The following is a 19447-nucleotide window of genomic DNA, read 5'->3' on the forward strand; positions in this document are numbered from 1 at the left end:
GCCCTTCGCTGCTCTCGACGCGAATGATGTACGTCACCACCCGCACTTGGAACTCCGGTACAGACATGGCGACCTCTCTGCTCCACTTCACCGCTTTTTTCCAAGGGGAGGATAAAAGCATCGACAGAGGTGAAAACTATTATAAGTCTGGGCATGTGGAGAGTTTCAGTTATACCGATGGGGAGATTGTCGGTCTTGTCCATGCCAGTCGCAGGGAGCGTGACGTCACATACGAGACATGTAGTCTTTCTCATTGTGTTTTCTCTACAGCCTTTAACTGAACAATTGCACAATAAACGGTCAAACTCTTGACATGAAAAATTATCATTTAAATCCACAAACAACATATGTGTAATCCGGGGCATATAAAGACTGGGACCAGAAAATAATTACTTTCTCTCCATTGAAACCCATTCATATTTTACTATCGGTCGCATGGGGTCTACCGGAAAAGGCGCCAGCCTTCAAGATAAAAGCACAGTTTTGTTTAAAAAGAGAATAACAGACATTTTCACTTACCAAAAGTGATATATTTTCAAATAGTTCAATTGAATGATATAACAGCATACTTGTATTTATCAAAAAAATAATGGTGCGGTCGATTATTTAGACCCAGTCAGTCGACAAATGCTATATTAACTATAATATGTATCTAAACCTAATTTATTCTAAATAAATGAACAGCACCATCAATGGCGTTTACGTGGTTCGTTGAATGTAAGTATCATATTGAATTATATATATATATATAGTAGATAACTAAATAACTATTAGGCTATACCGCGGTAGGTGTAAATGGGGTCAACATACACACTGCGACGTAGAAATGTTAGTTTATTGTATTCATATACATCCATATCACCTTATTTTAATTTTAAGAGTAACTGGACCTTTACCTTTGATAGTAATAGACACGATATAGATGGGCGTTCCAGACGTCCACTAGTCATTTGGAATAAACAGGCAGAGTGGTTGAATAATACATAACTAACTTAGTAACCATGACTGTATCATTCAATGTATTACTCATTCACAGTTCAGAGGGTAAATGGGCTATTTTAAGCGTCATCAATAATAGGTGCTTTAGGTCAAGACACACAATGAGGGGAATCGATCTGTTTGTGTGAGTGCTGCAGACTATTTCGAGGGATATATGTATCATTAATACATCTTTGGGGGTAATAAAGAATGCATTGCCAGACAATTGCATAAGCTTAATAGAAATCCGTGTACCTGTGTTTCAATCGATTTATTTTTTTGAAACCAATTCCTACAACTTGCTACACATAGTATGACGTTAGGGCCTAATACAACAATTGCATTCATAGCAATTGTTATTTTATATTTATTTATTTATATCTGCTCTTATTAATATAATAACTCGTAATTAAATCCTTTCTCGGAACAAATTTGGATTACCTAATTCCCTAAACATGATAAAGTCGTATGTTAGTACCAGTGCATGGTTAAATTCCTACATATATGTTAACAAACAAACTTCTATAGTCGTCGCCATTTTATTAGCCTTCTAAATAGCCCTCCCTAGTCGCTCCCTATTATAAGCTGCAATGAGATCCTCTGCTGTGCTCCACGTCTCATCTCCCCCTCGGGGCACCCACAAATGGCTCCGCATTCCCGCACATCAACCCACCACTTTCCAAGGTTACACCGCAAAGCAAAGAGCACATCATGCGGGTCAAGCGTGCAAAACATCCACCCTCCGATGCATGCGTGTGCAAATAATCTTCAAAATATAATTCGGTTTGCCACGATGTAACTTTCACCGAGAAGGAGGGTAAATAATACACCACTGCTGCACCACCGCCACCTAGCTGCAGAGATGCGCACACTCACAAATCACTTCCCACTGTTACACCATAAAACAAAGAGCGCAGCTTGCGGGTCACGCGAGCACAAACATCCACTCTCCGGTGCACACATGCGTGTGAAAATTATCAAGTTATAATTCGGGTTGCCACGATCTAACTTTCCCCGAGAGGAGGGTTGGTCACACACCACTGCTGCACCACCGCCACCTAGCTGCAGAGACGCGCCTCCGGAGAGACCTCCGCCGCCGTGTGATTATGAAAACACCCGCGCGAATGTTGTGGCACAGTAGACACTGAGACGAGAGCTGATGAGATTGAAAGTCGCTAAGGAGGCGTAGCGGTCATAGTTATATAATCAAAGCAACACCTATTGCACCACGATCGTTGAATTATCTGTGGTAGGGCGCAACGGGGAACCAGCAGCGCGCCGAGCCCCGGACTGAACGCGGTTAGTTGTGGGACGCGCTCTCGGGTAAGTGGCCTACGTAGCCTTATTCCAAAATGTCACGGCAGTGTGTGTGTTTTCATGTGTGCAGGCCTGTCATCATCAACATGGCTAAAGCGCATATGTTTAATGGAAAAACGACCAGCCGGGTGACCGTTTTAACTGTTCTGATTCCGAGGATGTGTGTCTGTAGAAGTTAAATGTGCGTGGTTGTTATTATTAGGGTATTTCTCGGTGGCTGGCACGAGTGTACGCGACGGCGGTGGACAGTAACCAGGGACGGGGAGATTCAACCACATCGCGTACAGACTACCAAAGTCAGACTACCGTCTGATTTAACCCGCTTGTGTCGAGGCGTTAGTTGCTTATAACGTCGGTAATACCAACCACGGGGTGACATGTTAACGTGGCGGATCATACATGTCAACAACAACACGTGCATGCGTTTCGTCGTCTGGTTAGTTGGTGCGACTGTGATCATGTATCTGGTCATTTTGTAAAAAAAAAGAAGGGGTGCGCAAAGTCATGATCGAGCCAAAGATCCCGTTTACGTCCTCTCCAGATCAGTGATGGGCTGCTCCGGTGCAGTACCACCCCCTGATGTACTCTTATCTACAGTAGCTTCACCCCTCAGCAGCCTACGCAGCTGGTACACCATGTATGGCATTCTAATAACGGGTTCACTTACACTATGTCATTATAAGCCTATATAGCATGATGTCGGCCTTTGTGAAAGTATCTTCCATGGGAGATTTGTGAAACCTTAAAACCTTGTTTAGGAGGCTCCACTAAAATGTACACAGCCTAATTGCCCAGCTCAGATATCTTTTCTTGGAAAGTTTTACTAGATAATACGTTATAAGGTTGTTGTTATTGGAAATACAGTCATGGTGGGATGGGGATGTAGTGGTTGGACATATGGGAAAGCATAAGAACCAATGTTGTGGTTAATCATTCTGCCTTTCCCATTGGGATATATATCAGTTTATATTTACATTACTGGGTGAAAGGCCATTAGAGTGGTGCCCAATCAACTTGGCCTTTGAGTGAAGACACTTGCTGATTGATGAAATGGCCTTTAAACAGTTATTTAACTAAACCCCGTTCTTAAAGAAATCCTCTGGCTTAGGGTGCCAACCACATCCTTGCCCTCGCAGGCGGGAACAGGACACAGTAACAGTAATCATATTTATTTAGTTCATTGTAGTAAGAATTTGGCCTTGAAGGGCTTTTCCAAACTCTGTTACATAAGAACGTAACTGGAACAGATGTTGATTTGGAATCAAGTAAGGGGGCTTGGGTGTGGAGGGAGGTAAGAAATATGGCCCGCAGAGCTCTTAAATGAAAACATTGTCTGAGGGGCTCTTTTACATCTAAAGGGCAGTCCAGCTCGCTGAAAGACAGATGAGCTATTTCATAAGTGGCTCTCAGGAGAGAGGGGGGGGAGAAAAAAAGAATGCCAGACGGGGTGTTTTATTAGAAAATGGGTGTGAGAGAGAGAGAGAGAGAGAGAGAACGTGTTTGATAAAGGAAGCACAACACTGGACGCTGTTTCTCCTGCATTCAAATTCCGGCTTAGCGTTGCGTGATTGAGAGTGCGATGGGGGGAAAGTTTTCGCCACAGAGGAGAATGTTATTTTAGGGTGTGTTACTAACGGTAATGTCACATTAAAAGCCCATTTACAATGGGGTCAATGAAAAGCTTACTCAACTTAGAGGAAGCTATGGGAGGAGGAAGGAATTTGCACTAATTTCCAAAAAATACGTTTTTGTTTTTTCTCCCCTTTTCCTTCTGATTCGTGTTACTACAGCGAGGGAGGGGGGGCGTGAATGGAGGGATTTAGTTTGGGGAAGAGGAAAAGAGGTGGAGGAAAATATGGTTCTGATTAACATGGAAACAGCCCTTTAGTTGACTATTTTACCATGTGTTATTATGTTGAGGGGCGGGGGGGGGGGGGGCGAGAGACAGACAGAGAGAGCGCGAGTGAGAGAGAGAGAAGTGAAAAGGATTAAGATAATGTATGCAGTGGCATGCTGACAAACAGGGGAGTTTCAGAGAGAAAAGAAAGTACAGCAGAGGCAACGGTGGGGAGGGGAGGCACTTGGGGGAGTTACCGAAAACAGAGAGGCCGACGATAGAAGTGACTAAGAGAGAGCGGGGCTGGAACTGGATCAGATGGGGGATCTGTGAGGATCTGATTGGGGATTTGATTTGGAAGAGAGGTCTGCGACTCAAGGAGAACAACCAGAACCAGTGGAGGAGAAGCAGTGTTGTGCTCTTAAACACAATGTGACATGATGGTCAAGTTAATCTAACCTGAAAGCATTTTCAAGTTATACAGGTACTTAGCAAAGGGATGAATCATCTTGGGAGACATCTGAGTTATTGGCTGTTAAAGAGTGATAGAACACGCTAGCCAGATTGGTGTAGTGTTAGCCCCTTGAAGGCTTTATTTGAATGAGAGCGGAAACGTGTTATAAAATAACAGTGGCCGCATGTTATCCAAAGATTGGCTGTGATGTTAACCTTGGCTGTTAGCATATCACAAGCATTTTTCAGCAGTAGAGGAAGTACCGTCTATGTTTTTTGTTTCATAGTTTATGAATAGCTAGGTGAATATTATGTATATGGCTGATACAGTAAAACAGTTTGTTTCATGATTTTCTTTAATGGAACTTGAACTGAAACTGAACTTTGGGGTCTGACAGACGGGGAGTGTTTCTGTAGGGTGAGGTCATCTCTAGAGGATTAAGAGCACCTTACCTCAGCAGTATGGTCGAAGGGGTTTTCCCCCTCAATATAAAATGACTAATAACGATCTCTCTCTCTCTGTCTCTCTCTGTCTCTCTCTCTCTCTGTCTCTGTCTCTCTCTCTCTGTGTCTGTCTCTCTCTCTGTGTACCTCCAGCCTAGCCACCTCAGCCATATTTTGAGTCCTAAGTGCTGCATTGAAGCCGTTACACTGGGAACCCCACCGCACCCGGCCCCTCCCCCCTGACTTCTCTGATGGACCAGAGAGCGAAGGGGGGGACCCCTCCGACGGCCAGCACCGCCAAACCCTCCACTTCCCCCGCGCCCCGCGGCCCCTCCAGCGAGGAGCCCCGTAGGGACCGGGCAAGGGACAAGAAGAGGAGCAGAGACAAGGAGGTGGTGGAGAATGGGGAGGAGGCGGGTAAAGAGACAGAGGAGGAGAGGCGAGGAGCAGGGAGAGGTGGTCCGGGAGGGGACAAGGGGACGGTGCTGGAGCTGCTGATCGAGGGCCGCTGTGGAGACGCAGGCCCGCGGCCCCTCCTCTACCCGGGCCCCGCCGACGGCCCCGAGGGAAACGTGCGGTTGCGCATCGGACTCCAAGCCAAGAGGACCAAGAAGCCCCCCAAGATGCTGGAAAGCTACGTCTGCAAGCCCACCTTCAGGACCTACCAGAGGCAGGGCCGGGCCGAGGCGCTGCGGGGCGGGGGCGGGGAGGGAGAGGTGGGACAGCAGGGCGTCACGAGCCCCGCGCCGGGGGAGGCTGCCAGGGAGCAGGGCTCCGTGCTGGACGCCGTCCAGCCCCACACCAAACAAACTGCATCAGCTGCACCCTCTCCACCTTCATCATCCTCGCGGTCGCAGCGACCACCATTATCAGCCACTGCTCCGCCTGTCTCGGCTCCTGCCAGCCCGGGGGCCCGCACCGACCGTGAGGTGGGTTAAAGGGAGAATTGGTCTGACATACACAGCTTGTATTCCTGTCGATAGTTAATAGTGCCTTTCTTAACCACAACCACATAGTTGTACATTATTAATGACACCTATGTGTGAATTTTGGTAACTGTAGTCCACCACCAGTGTTACCCAGTGAAAAAAATCCCTCTCTGCTCTTAGCAGAGGTAGTAATCGGGATTTTGTTTAAATACTGAAACCCAAGCAGTAGATTTGAGTCAACAGAACTATAAATAGGCCAACAGCACAGCAACTACTGAAAGCCGAGGCAGACATGTATTCATCCGTCTTCATGACAATCACCCAAGGGGAGGCTTATTGCTTTAGCTGTGAAAACACTACTCAAGCATCAACATTCCAAAATTATAGGACATGTATAAAATGTCAAGACTTCCCATCTCTATTTGTGGCAATTTATAGCTACCAATAGCACAGCTGTCTCTCTCGGTTTCCCCAGCCTCTCTCTCTCTATCTCTGTGCCTCCTCTATTTTTACATCCCCTCTTTTCTCTACCTGCTCCATTTATCTTTCGCTCCCCCTCTGCTTCTCTCTCTCTCTCTCTCACTCTCTCTCTCTCTCTCTCTCTCTCTCTCTCTCTCTCTCTCTCTCTTCTCTCTCTCTTCTCTCTCTCTCTTTGCTTCTCTCTCTCTCTCTCCCCTCTGTTTTTTCACTGTTTGTATTTGTCCTCCTTCTGTGCCAACTTTACTCCTGTTTCCATAACCTCACTCTGTACTTCTACTTAATAAACCCGCTTTTCATTCCCCCATTGAGTCATTCTGTCCTCGATCTCCTTCAGCAGTCGCACACAAACAAAAGTCATTGTGTTCTCTTGTTTAACTTCTTTGCCCTTCACTGCTTTTACCTCTACAATAATGACATTATGGCCATTAAAGACGGAGATGACCTTGCTGTTGTTGCTTTTTCTTTACTTACAGGTTTCTATCAAACCATCCGCTAAGACAGAGGCAAATGCGAACAGCTCCCCTGGGAAGCCACTGAGAGACAAGCCTCCCAGTATCAGCGCTCAGTCTGGAGGCACCGCAGGACACAAAATCTGCTCTTTGAAAACAGACCAGTCAATTTCCCCTACCACCCACTCTCCCACCGCCCTGTCCACCCCGGCCACCTCCGCAGGGGAACCCAGAAACGAGGGAGAGACCCACAGCAAGCATAACGGTTTGGGGAGGCTGAAGAGAACGGCCAATGGGAAAGGCCCGCTGGAAGGTTGCGTTAATGCCCGGACCTCAAAGGTCAAATTTGGAAGCATCAGCAGATTGTCAACTTCTACCAATGATACAGAGCCTGCAGCGAGACCGCCGGCCGTCTCCCGCAGCTCACACAAAGAGCCCTGCCGCTTCCAGAAGAACAGGGCGGATGCTGTCTGCCCGCTTTCGGTCGACCCTAAACCATGGTCCACCGCCTCCCCACCCACACAGCTCTTCTCTTGCAGCTCCGACACAACCCAGGGGCCTCCTCTTCTAGATAAGAAGAAGGAGAAGAAAGCCAGGAGAGGGAACAGGAAGGAGAAGAAGAAGAGAGACAGAGGTCAGGCGGATGGAGCCAAGAGTGAAGGAGGGAGGTGGGAGGAGGGCAAGAAGAAGAAAAGACTGAAAGTGAAGGACAGGAAGTCGAGACACGGGAAGGGGAAGGAGGAACAGGGAAGGAACCAAGGTACAAAGAGAGAGGGAGCAGAAAACACAGAAAGAGGGAAGATTGAGCGAAAGAGGGATAAACTTAGCCCGGAAAGCCATAGGGGAAAAGACAAGAGAGATGAGCCATGGGAAATAGATGATGTTGCTAAGCAAGATAGGGTCTGTAAATTAACCATCCCAGGTGAGAGGGAGAAGGTAGAGGAAACGACCAACAAGACAGTCAGAGAAGCAGAGTCAGCTGCTGTGGGTGACAACACTAAATCTAAAGAACAGTACGTCCCCTTGAGACATCATACTGTATCTCCTAGCCACCACTCTCCTCCTCTCGCTCCTCCTCTCTCTCATTCTCCTCCTGCTGCCTGCTCACTCACGTCAGCCTCCGCCGCTCCCCAGGAGCAGGACAGCCGACCGCTGAAGAAGCGTAAAGCCAGGCGCCCCAGTTGGACCAAGCTAGTGCATAGGGTTCAGAGAGCAGAGAACCAGGAACCCCCCGTGGATTCCTCCAACAACCCCTATTTAAGCTTGCCAGAGAAGATCAAGAGCTGCCCGTCTACAATGTCCCCAGACCGAGCTACAGATCTGGCCCACCTGACCTCCTCCTCCGTCTCCCTTCCAACATCATCTCCTCAGCGTGCGACATGCAGACCTTCCTCGCCTGCACATAGCGTGAGTCAGCTCCACTCTCCGGGTTATGCCATGACCCCCGCGCGGAAGAGAGGCCGGCCCAGGTCTCACACTGAGCTCACGCCGAGATTCTCCCCAAAAGCAGCTACAGAAGACGCTCCTCGTCCGGGCTGTGAAGGAGCACCCAAAGCCCCTTCACCGGTAACCAGCCCCTCTCTCCGAGGTGTGGCCCTGCCTCACGCCACACCCAGGAAGAGAGGGCGCCCTCCGAAGCGACCCCTGCCCGAAGACCCCTACGGAGATCTACCCAGCTCCTCTGAGGGCAAGGGGAGGTACAAGGCCTTCACCGCCGAGCGAGGCATCAGACAGCTGAAGATACGCAAGCTCATCAGTGAGATAAAGAAGAAGAGGAAAAGGCTCTACCCAGGGATGCGCTCCGAGTACGGGCGGAGGCGAGGGACGAGGGGGGAGGTGGAGTGCGAGGGTGCTGCGGTGGCATATCGGCCACAGGAAGCCACGGGGAACACGCTCTCAGCCCTATCCCCTCTGGGGGACAAGTGGGGCGCCCAGATCAATGTCAGTAAGAGGGGGACCATCTACATGGGCAAGAGGAGAGGACGCAAGCCTAAAGCTCCAGCAGGGACCCTCGCCTCACCTTTAAATGCCCAGAGGTCCCCCCAGCCGCCTCTGTTCACCGGCCTCTCGGAGAGCCCTCTTTTCGCCTCCCACCAGCTCCAGCCCCCGGCCACGCACCCCTTCCCCTCCCCCTCCCTCACCCACTCCAGCGGGGCGCAGAGCCCCTACAGCGAGGGCAGCTTCACGGACCCCGCGTCCTCCTCCCTGGTGTTCCCACACCCCTTCTCCCTCCCCTCCCCTGCCTCCTCCTGCACCTCCCCGCACCCCCCTCCTCCCACATCCTCCCTCTCCCCCTTTGTGAAGAGGAGCTGTCCTTGTCAGGGGAGGCTGCACTTCCCCTTCCACCAGTCGTCCTGTAAGCTCTCGGCGCTCGCCCCAACCCTGCACCACTTGCCCGCCTCCCCCGCTCACCTGAAGGAGGCCATTCCCTCCCCCAGGAGCGAGTCGCACAGCGAGGAGACGCTGCCTAGCGACAGCGGCATCGGCACGGACAACAACAGTGTGTCTGAGCGGGGAGGGGAGATGAGGGGGGGCCGCGGCGTGTTCCGGACGGGCCTGATCCTGGGGGCACAGAGGTACCCCTCCGCCTTAGCCAAACGCCCATCTCCGGTCGCTCCTCACCTGGTTTCCATTCACAGACACGCCCATCCCATGTCCAGCCCCGGGGCCGTGGAGAGGCAGAGGGAGCGGCATCGACACAGGAGGAGGGACTTTGACTGCACGTCCTCCTGCAGCTGCATGTGTTCCTGCCCCTGCCAGGGCGCCAACAAGTGCTCTCATGTGGACAGCTACCCTTGCCTCGGTCACAACGCCGTGAAGAAACAGAAGAGTAAACACAAGAAGAAGCACCATCAGCTGCACATGCACAACCCCGAGTTCCTGGCCGAGCTGGAGGATGTGATTGGCCAGTTGGGGGAAGTCCACATCGGACGGCGCGGCTGGGTGCGGGCGGGGCTGGGGCCAGGCGTGGAGGGAGGCGTGAAGGTCGATGGAGGCAGGCGCCATCAACCCTCGTCCTTGCACCCCCTGCGCTCCAACATCTTCCGGATCAATCTGAACGGCTTCTACTCCCCCCACCCGTCTGCTTATTCGGCAAATCCCCCGTACAGCCCCCAGCCCTTCTACCCGTGCCAGCCCCTGCACTGTGGCAGGAAGCCGGACCGCAGACAGTGTGGCTGCCCTTCAAAGTTCCAAGAGCCCATCGACGACATGGGGTTCTACAGGGGATACCCCCCCACCGTGCCCATCTATCCCCACCTCCACAGCTCCTACCCTCTTCCCCCGCCCCACCAGTACGTCTCCCACCAGCCCCACCACCCACACTTCCTCCTCAACCCCGCCCGGTTCCACCGGAGAATGGGCCGGGCGCTGAGGGACGGGGGCCTGGGGGTGGAGGACGAGGGGGACGCGGAGAGGCTCGGCGGTGGAGGAGGAGGGTTGCGTGCCGGCGCAGGGTTCACCTCCGCCCTCGGCTGTGGCTGTTCCAGGTCTGAACACAAACACAAACGTAAACACCGCCACCAGCACTGCGACCTGAGCGAGGAGGAGGAGGATGCGGAGGAGGAGGAGGGGGTGCGGGGAGCCCCAGGGAGGACAGGTCACAAGCCCCCGCCGCGGGGGTACGTCTCGCTGCCGGCCGACGGGGGAAGGAAAGCCGCCAGGGACTCACCATGGCTGTGCAAGACCGTCAGGGAGTCCTCCTCCTCCGCTGTGCCCAGCGTGTCTTCCCTACCGAGGTTATCGTCAGATAGATTTAAGCAAACCCCGCTCAGCTCCCTGGGGCTGGGCTCCTCTCACCTCTCCTCGTTCGGGGGGAGCTGGGGGGGTCTGGGACAGCCGTGGATGAAGAGCGGGCTGTCGGGGCGTCCGGGATTCAACCTGTCCAGCCCCAGCTGGAGCACCGCGGCCAGCAGTAAACACGCTGAGAGGTCAGAGGGGTCGGACCCGGAGGAGGACGAGGATGAAGATGAATTCCAAGACTCGCATCTGTATGCCGCTCCCCAGTCCCCAACACACATCAACTTGTTCACCTCTGCTGCCATGGAAACGGGCCGGAAGGGCCTAAGAATAGGCAAAGAAGGTCAGGGGGTTGGAGAGATGTCATGGAGGAGGGGGGATCTGGCCTGGAGAGAGAGACGAGGAACAGGTGAGAACGCATGGCTGGATTTCCCTGACATCTCTTAGCTACATCTTTGTCCAATAACCAACACAAAGACTCACTTGCCATTCAACTACTGTACTACCAGATAAGAAATACATACTGTATATGAAGCCCTAATCGCCCTGATTTGGGCGTTTTTTGGAATATATATTTTGGGATTTGGATACAGAGAATGAAAGAATACCACTTGACTGACAAGACTGACCCAAAAGCTCCAAAAATGGGGTCATCAGTAGACAATTCATACAACAAGGATTTGTATTGTCTTGTCCTCCACACCACCATTGTATCTCAAGGAATAGAGAAGGCCTACAAGGAAATGATGGGCACACATTTATCTTGTCATAAAAAAAGTTAAGTGCCAAGTAATTTATAAGCCAGATCATGTTAAAAATGTATTGGTTAGCCCCTGTGAGATCAGATTAATTATAATACCATGCCTTTTAGGGGTATAAAAGCAAGTGTGACATGTATTTTCTGAGTAAATGGGTCTAGTGTCAAACACGAGAGAGGGAAAGAGATTGTGAGAGATTTGCAGCCTTTCTCAGTTTCTCAGAGTTTCTCAGAGTGATAATTTGGCTAATGCAGTAGGGACATCTTCGCCTCTTTCTCCTGCACATCAAGGGCTGGAGCATGTTTTTAGAGGTAATCAGAAAGGAAATCAACCTTCTTTTTTTATTGCCAATTTCAGGCTCGCACTGATACACACGCTTATACTCTGCAATCTCTCTCTAAGCACCCCAGCAGGCTGGCTGGTAGGCATCCTGAAGGAGGTCTGCCAGAAAAATACTTTGGTTTGTAACAAACCACCATACTTCTGCTGCTGCAGCCCAAAGCGACGCAGTCATTAGCTAACCACAAAGGCGGTTATTTAAAGCCATGCCTCTGCTCCTGCAGCCCCGCTGGCCAAAAGGGGCCCTGCCTGACTTGGGGGGGATAATACGAAAAGAGCGGTCACGGACTGCAGGGAAGGAGGGATCAAGGAGGAAAGAGGGACCAGAGAGTACAGCTGGGGTCAGACCAGGGATAGAGGAGGAAAGAGGGACCAGAGAGTACCGCTGGGGTCAGACCAGGGATAGAGGAGGAAAGAGGGACCAGAGAGTACCGTTGGGGTCAGACCAGGGATAAAGAGTGAATAGAGATGGGGGGTGGGGGGAGGGGTTGGACTACTTTTTGAAATAGCACATCATTTAAACTAATTTAGATGTTTAACTATTTTTTCATTAGTGTGCCCCCCTCACACACACACACACACACACACACACCCCCCCCCCCACACACACACACACACACACACACACACACAGACACACACACACACACACACCGGAAAACACACACAAACGTTTTTGCCCACTCACACTAATTGTTCATCGTTATCTCTCTCTGGTCGTGCCAATGTTCACCAAATTAGCCAAACAATTTAAGCTTGCAATAGCTAGTCCTTCATGCATGGGGGTGCTTCTCAGTGCGGGTATACCCTTGAAGATTGCAATACTTTTCTTCACTGTATTTGTGTGTGTGTGTGTGTGTGTGTGTGTGCGTGTGCGTGTGCGTGCCCGTGTGTTCGGACACAAGTCGAGCTTCCCGGAAAATGATGAGTTCAGAGGAAACGTCGTGACTCACCACCTCATCTGCAGCCCATGAATCAGTAGAGTGCGGCTTCTTCTCCTGTTGGCTCAGCCACTTATCCACATCTGTCTCCCTCTCCCCCACCCCTCCTCCCTCCCTCACACACACGCTCACCCGCTCTCACACGACAGGTTCACAAGGTGACCTGAGACGTCGGGGCCAGCAGAAAGGTGTGCCAGCAGTAGCCTCAGCAGCAACAGACGGCACCGAGGTCAGGAAGAGAGGGCCCGGGCGACCCAGGAAGTACCCCCTGCCCGCTCCTGTACCGACCTCCAAGGTGTCGTCCTCGTCACCGCCACCACCACCCCCACCCCCACCCCCACCACCCATCTGCTCCTCTACCTCCTTCTCCTCCTCCTCCTCCACGTCTCCCTCCACCGCCCCCCCGCAGTCCCCAGAGCAGCCAGCGGCGAGGAGCCGGGAGGAGGTCGTTGGGGAGAGGCTGGCGGTGCGCCCCGCGGCTCCCAAGGGGGACGGCGAGTTAGGTGCGGGCGCCAAGCGGAAGCGAGGACGCAAGAGGAAGAACGCCGACTCCCCCTGTCGTCAGAGGTATATGAACAAACACACTCGCAGACGCGTAAGTCCATGTCTAACCTTGTGTAGCCAAACCCCCCCCCCCCCCCCCCCACATCTCTCAAGCTAACGGAGGATCTGTGGAAACCTTGTCGATAACGAGACCTCTGAAGCCCCGAGGGGGCTCTTTGATTGGCCACGAACATGGGGGGGAAACGTTCCAGGAACTGAGGTGTTCCGGCTCAGTTTTCGCTCGCATAACTCCATAGGTAACATTGTAAGTATGCGAGGTGGCCGACGGTGTCTCTCCGCCCTTTCCTGTCCAACCCTCATGCCAAGATCTCAACCCCCCACCATCAGACTCTGTGGGCGTGTTGAGCGGAAGTCTGGCTATGCTAGATTAGCTCATGCCTTGAGACCCACCTGACGCCAGTGAGCGGCTGTGCTGAACTGTACTCAGGGATCAACACCTTTAATATTAACCCACGGCTCATCAGCACTGTGTACTAAGCCAGTGCCTTTTCTCTCTATCTCTCCTTTTCCTCCCTGTCTTTCTACCTCTCTCTTCATTCCTTCCTTTTAGTCTCAGCGACGATAAGCCCGAAAGCGACGATCCAGCACAATATTTAGACCAGTCAGAGACAGAGCAGCTGTCGCCCACCACAGCCGTCCAATGGGAGAGGAGAGCGAAGACCTACCCCAGCAAGAGGTTCTTAAGTTCCGGCCTTTACTCGGACGATTACAAAACCACAGAGTGAGTTCATTAAGTCCACACTGAAATTGTCATTTGTTAAAAATAAAAAATGAAAAACATTTATAGTTTTTTACCTTCATTTTCTCCAATTATTTTCGACGTGTTGTCAGAATGGGGACCGATAGTTACAGTGAGGCCGTTTGAAAGGTTTTGAACCCCAAATATCTGACACCTAAACTTGAATAAATTACATATATTTTTAGTAGGCTTTTCTATTTATTCCAGCTCCCCCACCGAATCCAACCCAACCAGCACAGCGAGTTTGGAGTATACCGCGGGAGAGCGCGAGCACAGCCTCCTTCCGGCTCCACTTCATGTCGGTGCGTGTACAGCAACAATGCTACCATGGCTGGCCAGTGGTTTTTGATGCTTTGTGTAAAATTCCTTCCTAGCGTCAGGGGATTAACCGCGTGGTACACCCACCCCTTGTGTCTCGTAGGCAAGTACCTGAGGCTGAAGCGGATCGATTTCCAGCTGCCCTATGATGTACTGTGGCTCTGGAGACACAACCAGGTACACTTCACTACTACTACTACCACTACTACAGGAGCCTCAGGGTGGGCGGGGCATGTCGGACTCAGCCAATAGCAGCGCCTATTGCAAATCACGTTGCAGCGATTCATTCGAAGTAGCCACAGGGAGGCGCTGGGGAAGGGGAAGGGGGCCCAATGAGATGGAAAAAATGAATGTCAACAGTTAGGGAACCTTTTTAGTGCAGAACGAGGTGCCACCGGTTGGTGTGTAACAGGTTGTGTGCTCGTGTGTTTCACAGCTGAACCAGCCACCCGCGGTGCCGCTGAAGAGGAAGAGGCTCTGCTGTGAGTAGCTGACTTCCTAGTGATTGTGCTCAGTTCAGTTTGCCTGCTCCCCTGTCGTTTCCAGAAGGCTCTTTAACTCAGCCGGCAGTTTGGCTGTCTCCATGCTCTCTACCTTCCCACCTATAATCTCTTCCTCTGTTTCATGCCCCCAGGCCGGCCGAAGGGGAGAACAAGAGCGTCTCTCCATGAAGCCGTGAGTAAGAGTAAAGATATTTGCTTGCCTTTCACTCACATTTATTCAATGGTTGATTTAATCTCTCTCTCTCTCTCTCTCTCTCTCTCTCTCTCTCTCTCTCTCTCTCTCTCTCTCTCTCTCTCTCTCTCTCTCTCTCTCTCTCTCTCTCTCTCTCTCTCTCTCTCTCTCTCTCTCTCTCTCTCTCTCTCTCTCTCTCTCTCTCTCTCTCTCTCTCTCTCTCTCTCTCTCTCTCTCTCTCTCAGGAGGATTGCTCTGGGGACCTGGTCGGCCTCTTCCCTCATCTGGAGATGGAGCCCATGACCAGCACTGAGAGGTAGAGAACTAGACGTTTACATAACACATGAGTTACTGTTTCCAATTATTTATTCAGTTTCAATAGGAGTTTTACTGCTGTACAGGAATCACAATGCATCAATACAAATGGGAAACATGTGTGCCTGTGGGTTTATGTCTACATGTGTGTGTTTGTGTGGGTTTATGTCTATATGTGTGTGTGTGTGCCCGTGTACGCATGTGTGTGCGCCTGTGCATGCGTGTTTGTGTGGGTGCCTGTGTGTGTGCGCCTGTGTGTGTGTGTGTGTGTGTGTGCGCACCCTTGCGTCTCCAGGAGCTTCGTGGTGAGGCAGCGCGTGTTCCTGGTGAGGAACTGGGAGCTGGTGCGGGACAAGCAGATCCACCTGAGGATGGAGCGGGAGCGGCGGAGGCAGCAGGCGGAGAGCGATGATGCACACCGCCCCGCCAGCAACGGGGACCGCAGCAACATCCAGTCAGGTCCATGAAGCAAGTGTGTGTGTTAGTTTTTGTTCCTGTAGGCGTCTGTGGATGCATGATGTATGACGTGTGTGGCTGAATTGTGTGTACACAATCCTTCAATTTGACTGCACTTTGGGTGTTTGTGTGTGTGTGTGTGTGTGTGTGTGTGTGTGTGTGTGTGTGTGTGTGTGTTATTTCTTTAGAGTTTTTTTCACATGTACGTGCATGCAAATAAGTATGTGTGCGTGTGTCCGCGTGTGTGTGTCTGTGTGTCTAAGTGGACTTCTGTGCACGTGTGTGCATGTGTGTTTTCTCGTGTGTGTGGTGGGGGAGAGTTGCGTTGGCCTCGTCCTCCTCCCCGTCTCGGGGCCTGTCCCTGTGTATCACACTCAGAGCTACGGGCCAAGTGCTTTTCCAACCACAGTAATCCTGGCGGCAGAAATGTTTCCTTTCTGTCCGCCACCGCTGCTGTCCGTGAACCCGGCATTGATCCCGCTTCACGGGAAACGGCGGAACCACACAGCCATTTAGAAACAGTCGCCAGGGTGACCATGGAGACACATGTTAACGAGCTGTGAACAAACACACCAGAGTCCGTCGCCGCCTGCGTCTGTTCTAAGGGCTCCGAGCTGTCATAACTTACGTCGAGTCCCTTCCTGAACCCACAGATGAGCCTCTCGGGTCGGCCGTCATCAGCAGAGACCCCCACAGCGGGACGCCAGACACCTCCGTCTCTCACACTGCCTACCCTCATGTAAGCACACACGCACGCACACATGCACGCAATCATGCACGCATGCACGCAATCACGGATGCAATCACGCACCCACCCACACACACACACACACACACACACACACACACACACACACACACACACACACACAGACACAGCTTGGTTCCCAACAACTCGACCTGCCCATTTTTCTCTCGATGGAAACCAAAAATGTAACTATTTTCCTTTAAGCAGGAAACATTCCTAAGAGAAACGGGGGTGATGGAAATCTGCGAATCTGTTTGACTCCACATTTTTGGTTGTCTTTTTGCCCACCACAGCGAACCAAAGCCCAGAATAGAAGAGAGGAAACGGGAGAGGAAGACGAACCCCAGGAAGAAGAAGAAGACAAAGACAACCAAGTTTGCCGCAGAGAATTGCGGAAGAAACGACTGAACGACTTACTCCTTGCACTGCAACATTCATAAGCTTAGAGCCAGAGGTGAGACACGGAATGATAAAAACGTTCTCCACAATCACATATGCAGAGCCAGTGCAATCGTTTAACAGCATGCCTCAACCATTCTCTAATGCAGGTGGGATCGCTCCGGGGGGATTTGGAGCCGGCCCTCGAGGACAGATGGGACAGAGAGGAACTCTAGAACACCAGCGTTGCAATCCCGCCTTAAGGACTAATTATTGCAAAATGAAAGAGAGAGAACAGATGCATACGATGGAGAGGAAATCTATACGCAGAACACAGCCCAACAGTTTGAGTGTGGTGAACCCGTTGCTCTAAAGGGCATCATACCAACATTGAAACCATGGCAACGCATTCTTAGTCCGAGAGGCGAAGGACGTGCGAAGCGGAGAGAGAGCGAGACAGCGAAAGAGAGTTGACAGAAAATTGACCAGCTGAGATGAATTTGCACTAGTGCTGGATAGATGAAGCACACTATAGACTGCATGCTAAGTGGACACACTATTAACACACACACACACACACACATATACACACACATTTGAACAGCCCATACTTTGGCACCTTAATCAAAGTCGTGGAGACATTGGTCAGTTGTCTGAATGCCATGCTTCAGTTCAGGATAAAGAGAGTATTCTCCCTAGCGGTTCAGACTAGTTTCCTCCGTGTTCTGTGCTTAATGTCTTTGGCCCAGATCACTGCGCAGGTGAGGGTAAGCAGAGACGAGAGAAGGGAGACATTTTTAACTATTTAGACAGTGCTTTGGTCCTCCTCAGTGCCCCACCCCCACCCTACCAGGTCTGTTATCCGTTACAAAGGGGTGGGAGTGGGGGGACTCGTATGGGAAGGAATTTTGGCAATGCTGCAATAGAGTTTGTAACGAGGTTCTCAGAGGTTATATTTTAAAAATAGCAAATGTCTAGTAAGGAAATGTACTCTGCATATTAATGGTTAGAAAGTGCTTGTTGTTGACTATACTTAGTATTGTTCTAGTGGGGGGAGGGGGTGTAATGTGTTTCTGTTTACTTCAGACTGCCTTGGAGAATGTTTTGCTCTTTGCTCTACACAGACCACAGACAATCAAAATGTTTTAAAGGGAAAGAAAAACAAAAAAAAATAGAGGAATGTACCCAGAATGCTCTGTAAGTGCCATGTTGTATGATTAATATCTACGCAAATTGATGCAGTGTTTAAAAGCAATATTCCCTGTGGTAACTATTGACAATGTAACACCTTTGTTTTGTATTTTACTTTTTTTTTATATTTTATTATTTTGCAAATGCAAGGTCAGTTTTCTGTACAGATAGTTTGCCAATGTTATCATAGAAAAAAAGGAAGATACACCTAGTAAAGATATATATCTAAGTGTCTTATTACAAGTAAATGTTTTACAATACATATAGTTTACTACCTACCTATCCACAGTGGTATGTACAATTAGTATTATGAATTATATATTAGTACTATCCGGATTAGTTGTTACTAAACAGAACTTTTGTTTGACTAAGACGTTTTTAAAAATGACTGACCGATATAGTATCAGACATTTCTCTTTTAAATGACAATGATTGTATATGAATCTTTTTATAGAATACATGATTTGTTTCGTTATTTTTATTTCAGATAATTTTATTTTTTGTGGGTCAGACAATCAATTGTTAATGAATTGGTTACCTTTTGTCAACGACAGTCTTTTAAGTCTACTCTTAATTATACTGTGGCTTCCAAATAACAAGCCAAGAAAGTGCAATTTCTTTGACTGTTTACATGTATATTTCCCATTATCCCTTTCTAACAAAAAGCACTACACTATTGCCAGTGGATGATTAACTTTATAGCAAAGGTACACACAATACAGAGTTATTTATATAGTTTGCATGAAATGTAGCCTTTGCCTCTTCCCTATGATAATGTGCATCTGAAAAACAAAAAGGAAATTATTGATATCATCACTCAATGCCATTGAATGTCTGTCTAACCTTTTTGCCTCTATATCCACAATAATAAAAAAAAAACATTCTACTTCGGCTCCTAAATACGGGAAAACGTTTTTTTCAAAATCAGAAGCATGGCCTCGGTGCGGTCGTGCCGCCATGGAGATGGTGAACATATTTATGATTTCTCCATGGAGGAAACTGCCGCAGTGAAGAAAAATAATTAGCTCACGCTAACAGTGCTATCTAGTGGCGTGAGGCGAGAGCGCGTGATCGCCTTGTTGTCCTCCATAATGACCCACAATAGAGGTTATCAAAAGAACACCGGTACAAGATGTGTGGTGGGGGAGGGGCCGCTTCTCCCTGATTGGCTGACGCCACTCTCCTCTCTGCAGTATCCTAGGACACCCTGGGAGGCTCTGGCTGGACTTCAAACCAGACACATTACACATATTGCGTTTCCAGAGGAGGACATGGGACATGTAGTGGAATAATACTCAATACAGTTGTTTTTCCCAGTTATACCTTGACCTCTGCCAATTCCAAGCTTGGCAGCTTCCTGTCCTTTCAAGCGGCCGTTATTCAAAGTGCATTCATTCCAA

The 19447-nt window shown here is 50.0% G+C and overlaps 1 protein-coding gene across 4 annotated transcripts; it reads left to right on the forward strand.

The window, feature by feature from the left end:
• The first annotated feature begins 687 nt into the window (after positions 1–687).
• LOC307087813 (uncharacterized protein) lies at positions 688–18904 on the forward strand. 4 transcript variants are annotated; one of them, XM_079753463.1, is made up of 14 exons: positions 688–717; positions 5183–5958; positions 6912–11034; positions 12813–13230; positions 13778–13948; positions 14174–14268; positions 14388–14461; positions 14721–14766; positions 14919–14959; positions 15205–15275; positions 15570–15733; positions 16384–16469; positions 16772–16932; positions 17027–18904. In XM_079753463.1, the coding sequence occupies exons 2-13, from the start codon at positions 5281–5283 to the stop codon at positions 16916–16918; spliced, it is 6114 nt and encodes a 2037-aa protein (XP_079609589.1). In that variant the 5' UTR covers positions 688–717; positions 5183–5280; the 3' UTR covers positions 16919–16932; positions 17027–18904. The 4 variants fall into 4 exon arrangements, 3 of the variants coding, with proteins under 3 accessions (XP_079609589.1, XP_079609588.1, XP_079609590.1); XM_079753462.1 differs by lacking the exon at positions 688–717 and adding an exon at positions 2117–2301; XR_013812514.1 differs by lacking the exons at positions 688–717; positions 17027–18904 and adding an exon at positions 2117–2301 and having other exon boundaries at positions 15570–15746; positions 16772–16820.
• The last annotated feature ends 543 nt before the right edge of the window (positions 18905–19447 follow it).

This window comes from Pollachius pollachius, assembly GCF_949987615.1.
Source record: "Pollachius pollachius genome assembly, chromosome: 1".
Taxonomy (NCBI): domain Eukaryota; kingdom Metazoa; phylum Chordata; class Actinopteri; order Gadiformes; family Gadidae; genus Pollachius; species Pollachius pollachius.

What these genes read in the sequence shown, in the direction of transcription:
- LOC307087813 (XM_079753463.1), top strand. Translation starts at nt 5,281, where the DNA reads ATGGACCAGAGAGCGAAGGGGGGGACCCCTCCGACGGCCAGCACCGCC. An exon ending in GACTCCCCCTGTCGTCAGAG is followed by an intron (nt 13,231 to 13,777) that starts GTATATGAACAA and finishes CCTTCCTTTTAG; the next exon opens with TCTCAGCGACGATAAGCCCG. An exon ending in CCCATGACCAGCACTGAGAG is followed by an intron (nt 15,276 to 15,569) that starts GTAGAGAACTAG and finishes TTGCGTCTCCAG; the next exon opens with GAGCTTCGTGGTGAGGCAGC.